The following is an 18,700-nucleotide window of genomic DNA, read 5'->3' as shown; positions in this document are numbered from 1 at the left end:
CCTATGTATATGCACAGCCTCCCCTATCAACAACCCCCAACAAGGTGGTCCATTTGCTGCAAATGATGCTGCTGCATTGACAGGTCATTATGCCCTCAAAGACTATAGTCTACTTTCGGGTTCACTCTTGGAATTATACATTCTGTGGGTTTGGGCAAATGCATGCACCATTGTGATATCATCCAGAGCAGTTTCCCATCCCTAAAAATTCTCTGGACTCTGTGTTTTCATCCCTCCCCCCAACCCCTGGCCTACTGATCTTTTCACTATTGCCATAGTTTTGCCTTTTGCAGAATGTCATAGAGTGGGACCCTTGAGTATGGAGATTTTTTAGATTGGCTCTTTCACTTTGTAATGTGCATTGAAGTTTCCACTGTGTCATTTTTTAAACTAATTAATTTATTTATCATTTTTGTCTGTGTTGGGTCTTTGTTGCTGTGCATGGGCTTTCTCTTGTTGCAGCGAGCAGGAGCTCTTCTTCACAGGCTTCTCCTTGCAGTGCTTTCTCTTGTTGCAGAGCACAGGCTCTAGAGCTCATGGGCTTCAGTGGTTGTGGCTGCCAGGCTCTAGAGCACAGGCTCAATAGTTGTGGCTCATGGGCTTAGTTGCTCCACAGCACTTGGGATCTTCCTGGATCAGGGACCAAATCCACATCCCCTGCGTTGACAAGCGGACTTGCATCTACTGCGCCACCAGGGAAGTCCCACTGTGTCATTTTAAAAAGGGTTCAGATACATTTAGCAGCTCGGCAGTCACGTGCAATCCCTGTCATGCTGGCTCTGGACCATGTGTGGCTGTGGATGGTTTTGTGGGGGTGTGCCTGGACTCCCTAGCAAGATGATGAGCTCTGGAGCAGGGTACAGGGTCTGTGCCCTAGTGGTACTGGCTCTCTGCTGGATACTTGCAGTGCCTGCCTATCCTTTGTGACTTGGTACCAGAAGCTGGGTGCTCTGGGTTAGAGGGAACCTGGTATGGGCTTGAGGATGCGCTGTTAAAGCAAACCCTTCAGGGCTATTTATATTGATGTAGATAATGTCATTCGTTTCTGGAGTCAGAGTATCTGAGCTCTGACTGTGGAGCCCACTGAGCTCTGACTGTGGAGCCCATCTGTAAGATTTTGCATCTGGGCTTCCCAGGTGGCTCAGTGGGAAAGAATCCACCTGCCAATGCAGAAGACAGTTCGATCCTGAGTCAGGAAGATCCCCTGGAGGAGGAAATGGCAACCCACTCCAGTATTCTTGACAGGAGAATCCCATGGACAGAGGAGCTTGGCAGGCTACAGCCCATGGGGTCACAAAGAGTCAGACACGACTGAGCAACTGACTGACTGACTGACAGGACTCACTAATACTGTTTCTCTCTGTGTCCAGGAGTCTAGCATAACATTTTCTCTGACCCCGTCACCCAGCTCGGAAATGTGACAAATGTTCCTTCCCCTGAAAAATTTCTATTGTTGTTTGTTTGTTTTTGTTTTTTTAATTAGAACCATGATGTGAATATTTGTTTTCACTTATGTGGCGGCACCGGCTCTTAGCTGTGGCTCTTTGATCTTGCTTGCAGCATTCAAACTCTTAGTTGCATCATGTGGGATCTAGTTCCCTGACCAGGGATGGATCCTGGGCCCCTGCATTAAGAGCACAGTCTTAGCCACTGGACCACCAAGGGAGTCCCTCCTTGAAAAGTTTTGATCAGATAATCTCAGCAGAATACACTCTGACCTAAAGTACATCCATCCAATAAGAAAACCTTCTGAAAGTGAAATGTTCCAGTAACCTGAGCCTTTCTTGCAATGTGGGAGACCTGAGTTCCATCCTTGGCTCAGGAAGATCCTCTGGAATAGAAGATGGCAACTCACTCCAACTTTCTTGCCTGGGAAATCTCATGGACAGAGGAGCTTGGGGGGCTACAGTTCATGGGGTCACAAAGAGTCAGACACGAGTGAGAGGCTAACACTTTCCCTTTTTGTGTTGACAGAGCTTCCCGAAACAAGTCTGAAAAAAAGCGTCGGGACCAGTTCAATGTCCTCATCAAAGAGCTCAGCTCCATGCTGCCTGGCAACACGCGGAAGATGGACAAGACCACTGTGCTGGAGAAGGTCATTGGGTTCTTGCAGAAACACAATGGTAACCGTTACCCTCTTTCCGTTTTTATTTCCCTTCCTGCCATTTCCACTTGACAACTTTATCAAGTTGGCTTCCCTGGTGATTCAGACGGTAAAGGATTTGCCTGCAGTGCAAGAGGCCGGGATTCAATCCCTGGGTTGGGAAGATCCGATGGAGAAGGGAATGGGTACCCACTCCAGTATTCTAGCCTGGAGAATCCCATGGACAGAGGAGCCTGGTGGGCTATAGTCCATGCGATCATAAAGAGTCAGACAGGACTGAGCGACTACTACTTTCACTTTTCTCTCACTTTTATCAAGTTGGTCTTCCTGCTTGGTTCTCCCCAGCAAACCTGACCTCCTTGGTCATAGGTTTTCTCTTTCCACCACGCTCCACCCTCCAGAAAAACCCCATCTCCAGCAGCTTTGGGATAGGACATGCCCCTCCCAAATTGCTTTCTCAGCCAGAGGGGCAGACTCACAGGTAGCACCAGCCCAAGCGGGGCAGCACCAATTATGGGAGCATCTTGATTAAAAATGTCTAGAGCAGTCCTTTTCATTCAGCCTTGCAGGCACCATGCCCAGGTATTAATTTCCCATTGACTTAAACTGTACTGATGTCTCCATTCATTTCCACCATCACCCCTAAAGTCTTTGGCCTTCTCAGCAACAGCATGGAAAGAAGTAATCAAAAATAATTAACTGACTTAATGTCAAATCTGTTTTTTCAATGAGATATAACTCACATAGCATAAACTTCACTACTGTAAAGTTTATAGCTCTGTGGTTTTTAGTACAATCTTTTCATGAGGCTGTGCAAGCATCAACACTAACTAAATGTATTGTCCCCCAAAGAAACCCTGTGGGGATTCCCAGGTGGTGCTAGCGGTAAGGAATCCGCCTGCCAATGCAGGAGATGCAAGAGATGCAGGTTTGATCCCCACATCAGGAAGATCCCCTGGAGAAGGAAATGACAACCCACTCCAGTATTCTTGTCTGGAAAATCTCACGGACAGAGAAGCCTGGCAAGCTACAGTCCATGAGATCACAAGGGTCGGATACGACTTAGCAACTAAACCCACCCCATACACATGGAATCATACAAAATGTGGTCTTTTGTTTCCAGCTTTTTTCATTTAACATCCATATGTTAGCAACTACCTAGATTTCATTTCATTTTATGGCAAAATAATATTCTATTGTATGGATATACCATTTCATTTATCTGTTTATCTTTTGACAGATATTTGGGCATTTTCATTTTGGGGCTGTTAAATAATGCTGCTGTGTACATTGCTGTACTTATTTTTGAGTGGGTATATATTTTCAGTTCTCTTGGGTATGTATCTAAGAGTGGAACTGCTGGGTCAAATGGTAACTTGGTGTTTAAATTTTGGGGAAACTGCCAAATTTTCCATTGCAATTGCACCATTTTACATTCCCAACAGTAATGTATGAAGGTTCCAGTTTCTCCACATCCTCACCAGTACTTGTTGACAGTTGTGTGTGTGTGTGTGTGTGTGTGTGTGTGTGTGTGTGTGTTTATTGTAGCCTTCCTAGTTGGTAAGAAGTGATATCTCACTGTGGTTTTGGTTGCATTTCCCTAATACCTAATGATGTTGAGCTTTTCATGGACTTAATGGCAGTTTATATCATCTTCTTTTGAGGATGTCTGTTCAAACCCTTTGCCCATTTTTAATCAGGTTATTTATGTTTTTGCTGTTGAGTTGTAAGAGTTCTTCATACATTCTGGACCATAGACCCTTATCAGATACGTAATTTGCAAATATATTCCTCATTCTGTGAGTTGTCTTTTCACTTTCTTTTTTAAAATATTTATTTATTACTATTTTTCCCTGCTCTGGGTCTTTGTTGCTGTGCGTGCACTTTCTCCAGTAGTGGAGAGTGGGGGCTACTCTAGTTGTGGTGTGTGGGCTTCTCATTGTGGTGACTTCTCTTGTTGTGGAGCACAGGGCTCTGGGGTGCGCAGGCTTCAGTAGTTGCTGCACGTAAGCTCAGTAGTTGGTGACTTTCAGGCTTCAGAGCACAGGCTCAGTAGTTGTGGCCCCTGGGCTTAGTTGCTCCATGGCTTTTGGGATCTTCTTGGACCAGAGATCAAACCTATGTCCCCTGCATCGCCGGGCAGATTCTTAAGCACTGGCCCACCAGGGGAACCAGACTTTTATAATTTTAAGCTATAATTTAAGCATTTAGATATAAGCCATAAATTAAACATTTAGATAGTTGGTCCATTTTGAGTTACTCTTTTGTGTATAGAGAAAGGGAGGGAGTCAGAATTTATCCTTTGACCTAAGATTATCTAGTTATCCCAGCAGTCCACTTAAAAAAAATTTTTTTTGATACTTTATAAAGGTATAACACACATACAGAAAATACACAGTCATAACTGTATGGTTGAATTAGTCATCACAGAGTGAAGGCAGCCAGGAAACCAACACCCAGGTCACAAAATAAAAGCTTCCCCAGTAGATGCCCCTCCTATTTAACTCCACTTTCCCCAAAGATAATCTCTGACTGCTTTCTTTCTATCTTCCTTCCTTCCTCTCTTCCTTTTTCTTTCTTTCTTCTCTGGTTGGATGCTGCACATGGGCTTTCTCCGCTTGCGGTGAGCGGGGACTCCTCTTCATTGCAGTGCGCAGGCTTCTCATTGCGGTGGCTTCTCTCGGCTCAGAGTACAGGCTCTAGGCACACAGGCTTCCGTAGGGGCAGGTCTCGGGCTCAGTAGTTGCGGTACACAGGCGCGGGTACCCCGCGGCATGTAGGATCTTAGTTCCTGGAGCAGGGATTGAACCCATGTCCGCTACATTGGCAAGGCAGATTCTGAACCACTGGACCACCAGGGAAGTCCCCTCTGACTGACTTCTAATACCAGAGATGGGTTTTTTCCTGTTAGAGCCTTATTCAGATGAAATTGTATATTATGAACATCATGTTTGTGTGATGAAGCTGTGCTTTACCAGCTCGATGGCTAGTTCTTCTTCCTTGGTACCTAGTATCCCATTCTATGAATTTACAACTTGAATCCATCCTTGGACTTACGTCTTTCTCAAACTATCCTCTCTTCATTTTACTCCCCTTCAACCCTTTTACCTCTTGGTCTTCCCAGGTGGTGCTAGTGGTAAAGAGCCCGCCTGCCAATGCAGGAGATTTGAGAGACGTGAGTTTGATCCATGGGTCGAGAAGATCCCCTGGAGGAGGTTAGGGCAACCCACTCCAGTATTCTTGCCTAGAGAATCCCATGGACAGAGGAGCCTGGCGGGCTACAGTCCACGGACTTGCAAAGAGTTAGACATGATTTGAACAACTTAGCACACACGCAAACCCTTTTAACTCCTAGCCTTGCCCACCATGCACTACCACTTGCCTGTGGATGGTACCAAAAAATTTAAGAATAGTTGGGAGGATTCAGGAACTATTAGCAAGCAAGAAGAACAGAATTCTTTTTTTTTCTTAATCGTGACAGCAAGCAACCAAGCATATTAAAGTCAGAAATGTCAGATTATTGAGGAGATAATTACAGTTCTTCTGTGCTTGCCATGAGACTTCTCCTTCACTGAACATTTTCCCAGACAAGATGATTTCATGGGAGAGGGCACAGCTGGGACACTAGAAAGTTTCATTATACTTGTTATTCTTTTTTTATTTCTGTCATAATTGTATATACCTATTACAAATGTGACAGTAATGATACAGCCTCCTTTTTGGTTGCCCCCCCCCCAAAGCTGCCCAGGGGAGAGTAAAGAACATGTTAATTGCTTTTGTTAAAAGTTGGGGGAGAACAATCAAGCCAGGATTGGAATAAAGTATTGCAGCAGCATTTGATTGCCCCTAATAGTTTAAGCAGAATGGTTATATGTCCTAAATGATGATTTAGCTAAATGAAAGAGCAGGTTGGTTTGATTACCAAGATATTTTGTGCAAATTACTCAAACCAGGTCAGTGTCACTGAGAAATAGGACAGCTGGGATCCAGTTCATCCGTGTGACATTTACACTGGGCTCTGCCCACTGTGGAATTACAGAATTGTCGAATCTGGAAGTTGGAGAGGATGGGTCAGCAGAAATTCAGCCTGCTACCACCCAGAGCTCCTGTGTCCACCTCACCTTTTTCATAAGACTGAGCCCTACCCCACACTACCCACTGAAAGGCAACCAGAATCAACCCCAGATCTCCCTCATTATTCCATACACAAAAGAAAACAGAAAATCCATGACAGATTTTATGAAGAGATACAGCGCTGGACCAAAATTTGGATTAAAGCAAAAAACAAAAAACAAGCAATAACTTTACTTACAATCCAAATGGTTGTGAACTCTGCAGGCATCTTCAAAGGAGCATGATCTGCATTCATTTGGGGCTCACCCTGAGCCAGGCAGGAGTTGTTTAAGGCCTCCAGAGAGTAACTCATGAAAGTGTCAGTCACTCAGTCATGTCCAACTCTTTGCAACCCTATGGACTGTAGTCCGCCAGGCTTCTCTGTCCATAGAGTTCTCCAGACAAGAGTACTGGAGTAAGCAGCCATCGCCTTCTCCAGGGCGTCTTCCTGACCCAGAAATCGAGCCCTGGTCTCCTGCATTGCAGGCAGATTCTTTACCCATCTGAGCCACCAGGGAAGCCCCATAGAGTAATTCACCAGGGTATAACTCATAGGAGCCTCATAGTGGCCCTTTGAGTTTGTGCCATTTCACAGATGAGGCAACTGAAGCATAAAGATGTTAGATCATTAGCATTAGACAGCCAGGAAGGCACAGAATCTAAACCAGGCTATTCTGTCTCTAGAGCCCAACTTTTTAACATTAAACCATACTGCTTCTCTGCCACAGGTGATGTATGGGACTGTTTTAGATACAGACATCATAGCCACATTGTAGCAATTCAGTAGTGTGGCCATTTATTCTTTTAATTTGCTTATTCATTCATGTATGTTTTGGTTGCGCTGGGTCTCCGTTGCCCTGCGTGGTCTCTCGTGGCAGTGAGTGGGGGCTCTGCTTTGTTGTGGTGTGTGCGGGCTTCTCACGCCAGTGGCTGCTCTTGTTGCAGAGCACAGGCTCCAGGGCACTTGAGCTTCACGGGCTTAGTTGCTCCGTGCCATGTGGGATTTTCCCAGACCGGGGGGGATTGAAGCTGTGTCCCCTGCATTGGCAGGAGGATTCTTAACCACTAAACCCCCAGGGAAGCCCCAGTGTGGCCATTAAGACTATTAGTTCTCACCCCTGGTGGCCCCTTAGAATCACCCAAGAAGCTTTTAAAAATACATATAACTGGGTCACACCTCACAGACTAACACATCAAAATGTCTAGGGATGGAACCCATGTTGTGAGCTGGGGCCAGTTTGTTCCAGCTTGCAAAAGATGATTGTTAAATTTTTAAGAGTTTTGCAAGCCAGCTGACATCATGTTGGCAGCTTGAAACCAGCGAGGATCTGAATATTTACACCCTAGAAATAGGCAAACACGACTGATGAGGGGATGGAGAGCCTTCTACCAGATCACCCCTGGGTCAGGCCTAAACATCCATGTTTTTAAAGATGCCCGGGTGAAGTCAGCATGCAGTCAGGGTTAAGACCTGTGGGTTTATACATTTTTTAAATTTGTTTTTGACTGTGCTGGGTCTTTGTTGCTGCACAAGGGCTTCCTCTAGTTGTGAGCAGGGGCTACTCTTCATTGCAATATGTGGGCTTCTCACTGCAGTGGCTTCTCTTGCTGTGGGGCACAGGCTCTAGGGTACGTGGGCTCAATAGTTGATGTGGTGGTGGTGGTGGTTTAGTTGCTAAGTTGTGTCCGACTCTTGAGACCCCATGGACAGTAGCCTGCCAGGCTCCTCTGTCCATGGGATTCTCCAGGCAAGGATACTGGAATGGGTTGCCATTTCCTTCTCCACTAGTTGATATGCACAGGCTTAATTGCTCCATGGCATGTGAGATCTTCCTGGATCAGGGATCGAACCCATGTCTCCTGCATTGGCAGGCAGACTTGTAACCACTGGGCCACCAGGGAGGCCCAGAACTGTGGATTTTGGTGTGCTTTCTGCCTTCATCCTGAAGGGAGACCACGTGATACTTTAGCTATGCAGGTAGTCATTAAAATAACTTAGCTCTTTCATCAGTAATCTGCCAAGCATCCCTGTTTTCTCAGTTTGGGAGATAAACCTTGATCCTGGAATGCATACTTCTAGAAGTAATGCCAAATCAAAATGAGAATCTCACCGTGTTTCTCCATAGGGAAATGTGTCGTCAGTATCTGTTACAGGAGCATGCTCAGTCACTAAGTCGTGTCCAACTCTTTGTGACCTCATGGACTGTAGCCCACCAGACTCCTCTGTCCATGGGATTTCCCAGGCAAGAAGACTAGAGTGGGTTCCCAGAGCTATTACAGAAGAGAAGCCTCTAAACTATGTCAATAGTAGGGCATAGTGAGTAACCTTATTCATGGCCATCTGTTACTTCCACAGGACCAGGCTGACTTGTGTGCTTTCCTCTTCCTGTGTGAGTCTCAGCTGGTTCGATGTCATCTTCTCCCAACATCAAATCCCAGTCCTCACCCTTGCCCTTCCAGATGTCTGCCTTAGCAGGTGGGGGTGGGGTAGGGAGGACAGCAGAGCAAGGAGACATGTCCCTGTTGGGCAGGGTAATAGTTACCCCACCAGCCTACTGTCTGTGCCATTTTCTAGACTCTTCCTTAGCCCAACATTGTCCTGCTGGTTCCTGTGGAGCATGAGCTATTGGGAGGCAGGTGTTCTAGGGCATAAGGACAACCTACACTATGGTAGGCTTTAGGGGTTCCACTGTTAATTGCAATGCTTCCCTAAAAAATTGCTCCCATATGGCTGTATTTCCCTTGCTATTTAGAAGCCACTTGGACCATATTCCTCTGCTCATCCTGCCCAGTCACCTACAGCTTGTAATGGTGGTCCCATCAAATGCCAGTGGAGATTCGATTCAGTTCAGTCAGTTCAGTCGCTCAGTCATATCCAACTCTTTGCAACCCAATGGACTGCAGCACGCCAGGCTTCCCTGTCCATCACCAACTCTCAGAGCTTACTCAAACTCATGTCCATTGCATCGGTGATGCCATGCAACCACCTCATCCTCTGTCGTCCCTGTTCTCCTTTTTAGTTTTTAAATTTATTTCCTCTTCTCCACTTGCCTTCAATCTTTCCCAGCATCAGGGTCTTTTTAAATGAATCAGTTCTTCGCATCAGGTGGCCAAAATATTGGAGTTTCAGTTTCAACATCAGTCCTTCCAATGAATATTCAGGACTGATTTCCTTTAGGATGTACTGGTTGGATCTCCTTGCAGTCCAGGGGACTCTCAAGAGTCTTCTCCAACACCGTTCAAAAGCATCAATTCTTTGGCGCTCAGCTTTCTTTATGTTCCAACTCTCACATCCATACATGACTACTGGAAAAACTGTAGCCTTGACTAGACAGACCTTTGTTGGCAAAGTAATGTCTCTGCTTTTTAATATGCTGTCTAGATTGATCATAGCTTTTCTTCCAAGGAGCAAGCGTCTTTTAATTTCATGGCTGCAGTCACCATCTGCAGTGATTTTGGAGCCCAGAAAAATAAAGTCTGACACTGTTTCCCCATCTATTTGCCATGAAGTGATGGGACTGGATGCCATGATCTTAGTTTTCTGAATGTTGAGCTTTAAGCCAACTTTTTCACTCTCCTCTTTCACTTTCATCAAGAAGCTCTTTAATTCTTCTTCACTTTCTGCCATAAGGGTGGTGTCATCTGCATATCTGAGGTTACTGATATTTCTCCCAGCAATCTTGATTCCAGCTTGTGCTTCATCCAGCCTGGCATTTCTCATGATGTACTCTGCATATAAGTTAAATAAGCAGGGTGACAATATACAGCCTTGATGTACTCCTTTCCCGATTTGGAACCAGTCTATTGTTCCATGTCCAGTTCTAACTGTAGCTTCTTGACCTGCATACAGATTTCTCAGGAGGCAGGTCAGGTGGCCTGGTATTCCCATCTCTTTAAGGATTTTCCACAGTTTATTGTGATCCACACAGTCAAAGGCTTTGGCATAGTCAATAAAGCAGAAATAGATGTTTTTCTGGAACTCTCTTGCTTTTTTGATGATTCATTGGATGTTGGCAATGTTTGATCTCTGGTTCCTCTGCCTTTTCTAAATCTAGCTTGAACATCTGGAAGTTCATGGTTCACATACTGTTGAAGCCTGGCTTGGAGAATTTTGAGCATTGCTTTGCTAGTGTGTGAGATGAGTGCAACTGTGCGGTAGTTTAAGCATTCTTTGGCATTGCCTTTCTTTGGGATTGGGATGAAAACTGACCTTTTCCAAGACAGCCTTCAGAATGGGAGAAAATAATAGCAAATGAAGCAACAGACAAACAATTAATCTCAAAAATATACAAGCAACTTCTGCAGCTGAATTCCAGAAAAATAAACGACCCAATCAAAAAATGGGCCAAAGAACTAAACAGACATTTCTCCAAAGAAGACATACAGATGGCTAACAAACACATGAAAAGATGCTCAACATCACTCATTATTAAAGAAATGCAAATCAAAACCACAATGAGGTATCATTTCACACCAGTCAGAATGGCTGCTATCCAAAAGTCTACAAGCAATAAATGCTGGAGAGGGTGTGGAGAAAAGGGAACCCTCTTACACTGTTGGTGGGAATGCAAACTAGTACAGCCACTATGGAGAACAGTGTGGAGATTCCTTAAAAAACTGGGAATAGAACTGCCATATGACCCAGCAATCCCACTGCTGGGCATATACACCGAGGAAACCAGAATTGAAAGAGACGCGTGTACCCCAATGTTCATCTCAGCACTGTTTACAATAGCCAGGACATGGAAGCAACCTAGATGTCCATCAGCAGACGAATGGATAAGGAAGCTGTGGTACATATACACAATGGAATATTACTCAGCCATTAAAAAAAAATACATTTGAATCGGTTCTACTGAGATGGATGAAACTGGAGCCCATTATACAGAGTGAAGTAAGCCAGAAAGAAAAACACCAATACAGTATACTAATGCATATATATGGAATTTGAAAGATGGTAACGATAACCCTATATGCGAGACAGAATAAGAGACACAGATGCATAGAACAATTTTATGGACTCTGAGGGAGAAGGTGAGGGTGGGACGTTCTGGGAGAATAGCATTGAAACATGTGTATTATCATATGTGAAACAGAACACCATTCCATGTTCGGTGCATGAGACAAGGGCTCAGGGCCGGGGCAATGGGATGACCCAGAGGGATGGGATGGGGAGGGAGGTGGGTGGGGGGTCCAGGAAGGGGAACACATGTAAACCCATGGCTGATTCATGTCAATGTATGGCAAAAACTATTACAATATTGTAAAGTAATTAGCCCCCAACTAAAATAAATAAATTTATAAAAAAAAAAAAAAAAGAAAACTGACCTTTTCCAGTCTTGTGGCCACTGCTGAGTTTTCCAAATTTGCTGGCATATTGAGTGCAGCACTTTCACAGCATCATCTTTTAGGATCTGAATTAGCTCAACTGAAATTCCATTCCCCCCACTAGCTTCATTCATGGTGTGCTTCCTAAGGCCCACTTGACTTCACATTCCAGGATGTCTGGCTCTAAGTGAGTGATCACACCATTGTGGTTATCTGGGTCATGAAGATCTTTTTTGTGCAGTTCTTCTGTGTATTCTTGCCACCTCTTCATAATATCTTCTGCTTCTATTAGGTCCATACCATTTCTGTCCTTTATTGTGCTCATCTTTGCATGAAATATTCTCTTGGTATCTCTAATTTCTTGAAGAGATCTCTAGTCTTACCCATTCTGTTGTGAAAGTGGTCTCCCTGTCCTATTCCTCTGCCATCTCAGAGAAAAATCAGAGATTTGATTATAACACTGAATTCCTGGGATTTCCCTAGTGGTTAAGACTTTGCCTTCTAATGCAGGAAGTGCAGGTTTAATCCCTGGTCAGGGAGCCAGAATCCCTGGAAACTACCTAAGTGTTCATTGACAGATGAATGGATAAAGAATATGTGGTACATATACACAACAGCTGATTACTTAGCCATAAAAAAGAATAAACTAATACCATTTTCAGCAATATGGGGGCTTCCCAGGTGGTGCTAGTGGTAAAGAACACACCTGCCAATGCAGGAGATGTAGGAGATGTGGGTTCGAGCCCTGGGTCGGGAAGATCCCGTGGAGGAGGGCATGGCAACCCACTCTAGTGTTCTTGCCTGGAGAATCCCATAGACAGAGGAGCCTGGTGGGCTACAGTCCATAAGGCTGCAAAGAGTTGGACAGTATTGAAGCGAGTTAGCACGGTGATATGGATGGACTTGGAGGGCATTATGCTAAGTGAAATAATTCAGATGGAGAAAGACAAATACTGTATGCTATCACTCATATAGAGAGTCTAAAAAAATACAAAACTAGTGACTATAACAAGAAAAAAGCAGGCTCACAGATATAGAGAACAAATTAGTGGTTAGCAGTGGTGGGGCAGACCATATAGGGGTGGAGGCATGAGAGGGACAAACTGTTGAGTGTAGGATTGGCTCGAGGATGTGTTGTACAGTGTGTGGAATATAGCCAATATTTTAAAATAACTGTAAGTGGAAAATAACCTTTAAAAATTGTATAAAAATTAGGGACTTCCCTGGTAGTCCAGTGGTTAAGATGTTAGCTTCCAATGCAGTGGGTGTGGGGTCCATCCCTGATCAGGGAGCTGAGATCCTACACGCCTTGTAGTCAAAACACCAAAACATAAAACAGAAGAAATATTGTAACAAATTCAGTAAAGACTTTTAAAGTGGTCCACATAAAAAAAAAACTTAAAAAAATTATATAAAAATTAAAAAACAAAGCAAGAGCATTGCAGGTTAGTCAGTGAGCCAAAAAAAAAAAAAAAGTGAAATGCCCTGAAATTTCACAATTCTTGTAGGAAAGAAACTTGATTGGTGTTTTCCCAAACTTGACAAAAATGCTAAGAATTTACACAAAATTGCCAAGTTGTGAAGCAGAAAGAGTTTCTTCTAAATCATGAACAGGAAAAAAACAATTTCAATAAACTATTAAAAGAAAAAAACACAAAAGGGCAGGAAAACTAGAGTGTTTACAGAGTCCTGTGTAGACCAGTGACTATTAGATTTACAAATGCGAATAACGTTTTGTGAACAAAGTAGTTACTTGAAACAGGCAAAGTACAGATTAACCCCAGAAAGTTTTAGGAAAAGTAAATTCTGGCCTTCAAAGCAACTAAGCCACATGTATTTGTATAACGAATTATACTTTAGTAACTTGAAATGCTGAAATATACATTGCAATCTACACAAACGCAGTAGGTTAGGAACTTTGTGCCCTAAGATGTTTCTGGAATTTTTAAAATCCCAGCTCGCTAAAGTATTTTGTTTCGCCTTGACCGTGAAGAAGCAGCTTAAGCAGCTTAAGCCCCTCCACCCCGTCCTTGTTCCTGTTGCCTTGATAACCGGAGTGGGTTGCCCTTTCCTTCTCTAGGGGATCTTCTCCAGTCAGGGATGGAACCCTCGTCTCTGAGCCACCAGGAAAACCCAGGTGGCAACTACCTAACTCCAGCTGCTGGTGATGGGCTTTGTCATGTAAAAATTCAAGGGCAAGGTGCCATGTGCTAATCGCAGACACTACACCCAGTACAAAGGGTGGGGTGCTCTCTTCCCAGAGACCTCATTAAGGGGTGAGAAAACATCAAGAGTCCATTATCTCCAATGTACCCCATCCTTGGAAATCATAGTAGCATGTGTCCTTATATCAGCTTCTTTATTAAACTACACATTTATACAAAATTGCATAGAAATAACATGTGTGTCATTTCTTAATTCCAGTTTCTAGGTGTCTTTTCATCTAAAAGCTTGTTTGTGCTTTTTTTTTTTTTAAGAAGTCTCAGCACAAACGGAAATCTGTGACATTCAGCAGGACTGGAAGCCTTCATTCCTCAGTAATGAAGAATTCACCCAGCTGATGTTAGAGGTGAGATGCACTTTTCAATTAACTTGATGGGTTGCGGATTAAAATGTAGCTGCTTGTTCCAGATAAGACCCTGGCCTGAAGTAAACAACTGTTCTTGACCCTGAAAGGAAGGCTGGGAACAGACAGACTCTTGAAAAAAATCTGCCTGCTGTGGTGTGTGTTTTGGCTACTGACTTGGACAGGAAAAGCCAGAATCCCCAAACTCAGTGTGAATGTGTCCTGTTGCCATGGCGACTGCAGGGCAGACCCACTCCAACCAGAGGACACCTAGCCGGCGGTAGGGAGAGCGAGGGTATTTATGTAGAATATATGTATGTATATGCCTGTGTGCTATTGTGTCTGACCCTTAGTGACTCCATGGACTATAGCCCACCAGGCTCCTCTGTCCATGGAATTCTCCAGGCAAGAATACTGGAGTGGGTAGCCATTCTCTTTTCCAGGAGGTCTTCCCGACCCAGGGATCAAACCCTGGTCTCCCTCATTGCAGGCAGATTCTTTGCCCTCTGAGCCACCAGGGAAGCCCAATGCAACAATTATATATTCTTGGTAGGACACATTTTGAAAGCAAAAGTCTTCTTTTAAAATTATGCTTTTAACTTGAGGTCCCGTTTCATCAACATGGTGTACAGTATCAACCATACATGGCCATGCCCCCCACAACCCACGCCCCCAGAGTGTGCTCTCTCTGTGCAGAAAAACTCACATTTCTTCCTCTGAAAAGTTATGTGCCTGCGCCCATCTGCTGGGCTAGATTGGAGAAGTCTGGCTGATCTGAGTGCCTGGCCTGCCTCATGTGTCTCTAGGGGTGAGACTTCTCAGGGGAGACAAGGATGTGCTGTGTGCTCAGTCATTTCAGTCGTGTCTGACTCTTTGCAACCCCATAGAGTGTAGGCAAACAGGCTCCTCTGTCCGTGGGGATTCTCCAGGCAAGAATACTGGAGTGGGTTGCCCTGCCCTCCTCTAGGGGATCTTCCTGGCCCAGGGGTCAAACTCGCGTATCTTGTGTCTCCTGCATTGACAGGCAAGTTCTTTACCACTGAGCCACTGGGGAAGCCCAGACGAGGCTAAGTCACTGCAAAAACATGTAGCTGGTTCTGACTTCTAAACTGGGGATAAGACTGGGAGTGTTCAGATACCATGGTGGACATAGAGAAAGCCCCAGAGGTGGTGTGTCTGAGTCCTTGAATTGGAAGAAGAGACCTGGGATGGAGGGATTCAGTCAAAAGAAGTTAGATGCTGGCTGTGTCAGTGGTTCCCGGCAGGGTATTAGAAGGTGACTCTTTGGGCTCCAGCTTTCTAGATCTCGTCTTATGTGCCTGTATAAGACTGATATAAACTTTAATTTACATAGATTAACTGCAGAAAACAGAAAGTTACTCGAGTAAGAAAATGCCAGAATGAAGCTGTCCAAATATTATGAAATATAAACGCATTAATGAACATTTGCATGAAATGAAAGATACTTAAATCTGCATGTGAACTATATTTAAAGAAAATACAGAACTTCCTCCAGAAGCAATGCATTTTAAGTATGTTAAATTTAGAGCAGCTTGTGATATACAAGGTTGAATTAATGTATCATTATGCTATTTCACAGAAATCGTTTTATATTCTAATTCTTAGGGAAAAGTAATTAAAACATATAACCCTATAGCACATGACACTCTTGAGAAGCCTGTGGCACATTCTACCCTCCCCGCCCCCAAGGGAGTTTCAAGGTATCAAAGGTGTTTGAGGAAACAAGACTTTTATAACGTTAAGAATGCAGTTTCTTGTAGTAGTCTCATGGTCGCCTGTATTTCAGTGGAGTCAGTTGTAACTTCTTCTTTTGCATTTCTGATTTTATTGTCTTGGACCCTCTCCCTTTTTTACTTGATGAATCTGGCTAAAGGTTTATAGGTTTTGTTTATCTGTTCAAAGAACCAACTTTTAGTTTCATCTTTTCTATCGTTTCCTTAGTCTCTATTTTGTTTATTTCTGCTCTGGTCTTTATGATTGCTTTCCTTCTATCAACTTTGGGGGTATTTTGTTCTGTCTCTAGTTGCTTTAGGTGTAAGGTGGTTGTTGTTCGGTCGGACCCTTTGTGACCCCATGAATTGCAGCACACTATGCTTCCCTGTCCTTCACCATCTCTGGAGTTTGCTTAAACTCCTGTCCATTGAGATGTAAGGTTAAGTTGTTTATTTGAGATTTTTCTTGTTTCTGGAGGTAAGCTCATATCTCTATGAACTTCCCTCTTCAAACTGCTTTTGCTGACTCCCATAGGTTTTTAGATTGTTGTGTTTTCATTTTCATTTGTCTTTAGGTATTTTCTATTTCCTCTTTGATTTCTTCAATGATCCATTGGCTGTTTAGTAGCAAATTGTTTAGTTTCCCTGTATTTGTGTTTTTTGCAGGTTTTTTTTTTTTTTCTATAGTTGATTTCTGATCTCATAGTGTTGTGGTCAGAAAAGATGTTTGACAGGATTTCAGTTTTCTTAAATTTGCCGAGGTTTACTTTGTAACCCATCATGTGGTCAGTCCTGGAGAATGTTCTATGTGGCCTTGAAACAAAGTTGTACTTGGCTGCTTTTGGATGGAGTACTCTATAATAACCAATTATGTCCACCTAGTCTAATGTGTCATTTAAGGCTCATACTTCTTTATTGATTTTCCATGTGGATGGTCTGTCTGTTGATGTCAATGAAGTGTTAAGGTCCCCCAGTCTTATTGTATTACTGTCCATTTCTCCTTTTCTGTCTGTTAACATTTGCTTTATATATTGAGGTGCTACTGTATTGGGTGCATATGTGTTTACAATTGTGGTATCTTCTTGGACTGATCCCTTGGTTATTATGTAGTGTCCTTCCTTTTCTCTTCTTCATTTAAAAATGAAAATCGGGGCTGAACTGAGATTTAGAAGGCTGAAATTTCTAGAAAAAGAAGAGTTTAGATTTGTATGGATATGCATTATGCACTTTCCTCTGCTCCTAGTGTAGACTCTTTGAAGCCAGTCTAAAGGAAATCATGCTACATAAGTGAATTGGACCCCCAATTAAGCCTGTACAACAAGCAGGCATTCTGGGTAAATTGCATCTTTGAGGCATCTGGGAAACCCTCCAACTAGAACCTTAGATTTGTCTCTGATTGTCAAGGGACTAGATCTGATAGACAGAGTGCCTAATGAACTATGGACGGAGGTTCGTGAGGTTGTACAGGAGACAGGGATCAAGACCATCCCCATGGAAAAGAAATGCAAAAAAGCAAGATGGCTGTCTGAGGAGGCCTTACAAATAGCTGTGAAAAGAAGAGAAGCGAAAAGCAAAGGAGAAAAGGAAAGATATTCCCATTTGAATGCAGAGTTCCAAAGAATAGCAAGGAGAGATAAGAAAGCCTCCCCCAGCAATCAGTGCAAAGAAATAGAGGAAAACAACAGAATGGGAAAGACTAGAGAACTCTTCAAGAAAATTAGAGATACCAAGGGAACATTTCATGCAAAGATGGGCTCAATAAAGGACAGAAATGGTATGGAGCTAACAGAAGTAGAAGATATTAAGAAGAGGTGGCAAGAATACACAGAAGAACTGTACAAAAAAGATCTTCACGACCCAGATAATCACGCTGGTGTGATCACTCACCTAGAGCCAGACATCCTGGAATGTGAAGTCAAGTGGGCCTTAGAAAGCATCACTACGAACAAAGCTAGTGGAGGTGATGAAATTCCAGTTGAGCTATTTCAAATCTTGAAAGATGATGCTGTGAAAGTGCTACACTCACTATGCTAGCAGATTTGGAAAACTCAGCAGTGGCCACAAGACTGGAAAAGGTCAGTTTTCATTCCAATCCCAAGGAAAGGCAATGCCAAAGATGCTCAAACTACCGCAAAATTGCACTCATCTCACACGCTAGCAAAGTAATGCTCAAAATTCTCCAAGCCAGGCTTCAGCAATACGTGAACTGTGAACTTCCAGATGTTCAAGCTGGTTTTAGAAAAGGCAGAGGAACCAGAGATCAAATTGCCAACATCCGATGAATCATCGAAAAAGCAAGAGAGTTCCAGAAAAACATCTATTTCTGCTTTAATGACTATGCCAAAGCCTTTGACTGTGTGGATCACAATAAACTGTGGAAAATTCTGAAAGAGATGGGAATATCAGACCACCTGACCTGTCTCTTGAGAAATCTGTATGTATGTCAGGAAGCAACAGTTAGAACTGGACATGGAACAACAGACTGGTTCCAAATAGGAAAAGGAGTACATCAAGGCTGTGTATTGTCACCCTGCTTATTTAACTTACATGCAGAGTACATCATGAGAAACGCTGGGCTGGAAGAAACACAAGCTAGAATCAAGATTGCCGGGAGAAATATCAATAACCTCAGATATGCCGATGACACCACCCTTATGGCAGAAAATGAAGAGGAACTAAAAAGCCTCTTGATGAAAGTGAAAGAGGAGAGTGAAAAAGTTGGCTTAAAGCTCAACATTCAGAAAACTAAGATCATGGCATCTGGTCCCATCACTTCATGGGAAATAGATGGGGAAACAGTGTCAGACTTTATTTTTGGGGGGCTCCAAAATCACTGCAGACGGTGATTTCAGCTAT

At 43.5% G+C, this 18,700-nt stretch overlaps 1 protein-coding gene across 5 annotated transcripts in view; it reads left to right on the top strand.

Annotated features, from left to right (window-relative positions):
• Positions 1 to 18,700, top strand: part of NPAS2 (neuronal PAS domain protein 2) — a 195,786-nt gene that overhangs the window by 103,621 nt on the left and 73,465 nt on the right. For all 5 annotated transcript variants that reach the window (XM_081591527.1, XM_081591529.1, XM_081591526.1 and 2 more), the window contains 2 exons: positions 1,975 to 2,123; positions 14,023 to 14,114. In XM_081591527.1, coding sequence (XP_081447653.1) covers positions 1,975 to 2,123; positions 14,023 to 14,114 — 241 coding nt within the window. The remainder of the gene's footprint in view (positions 1 to 1,974; positions 2,124 to 14,022; positions 14,115 to 18,700) is intronic.

The sequence above is a fragment of the Giraffa tippelskirchi genome, chromosome 4 (assembly GCF_054371585.1).
Source record: "Giraffa tippelskirchi isolate mGirTip1 chromosome 4, T2T-mGirTip1v1.2.pri, whole genome shotgun sequence".
NCBI lineage: Eukaryota > Metazoa > Chordata > Mammalia > Artiodactyla > Giraffidae > Giraffa > Giraffa tippelskirchi.
The sequence above is the reverse complement of the archived record's forward strand: the minus strand, read 5'-3'. Positions and strand labels throughout refer to the sequence as shown.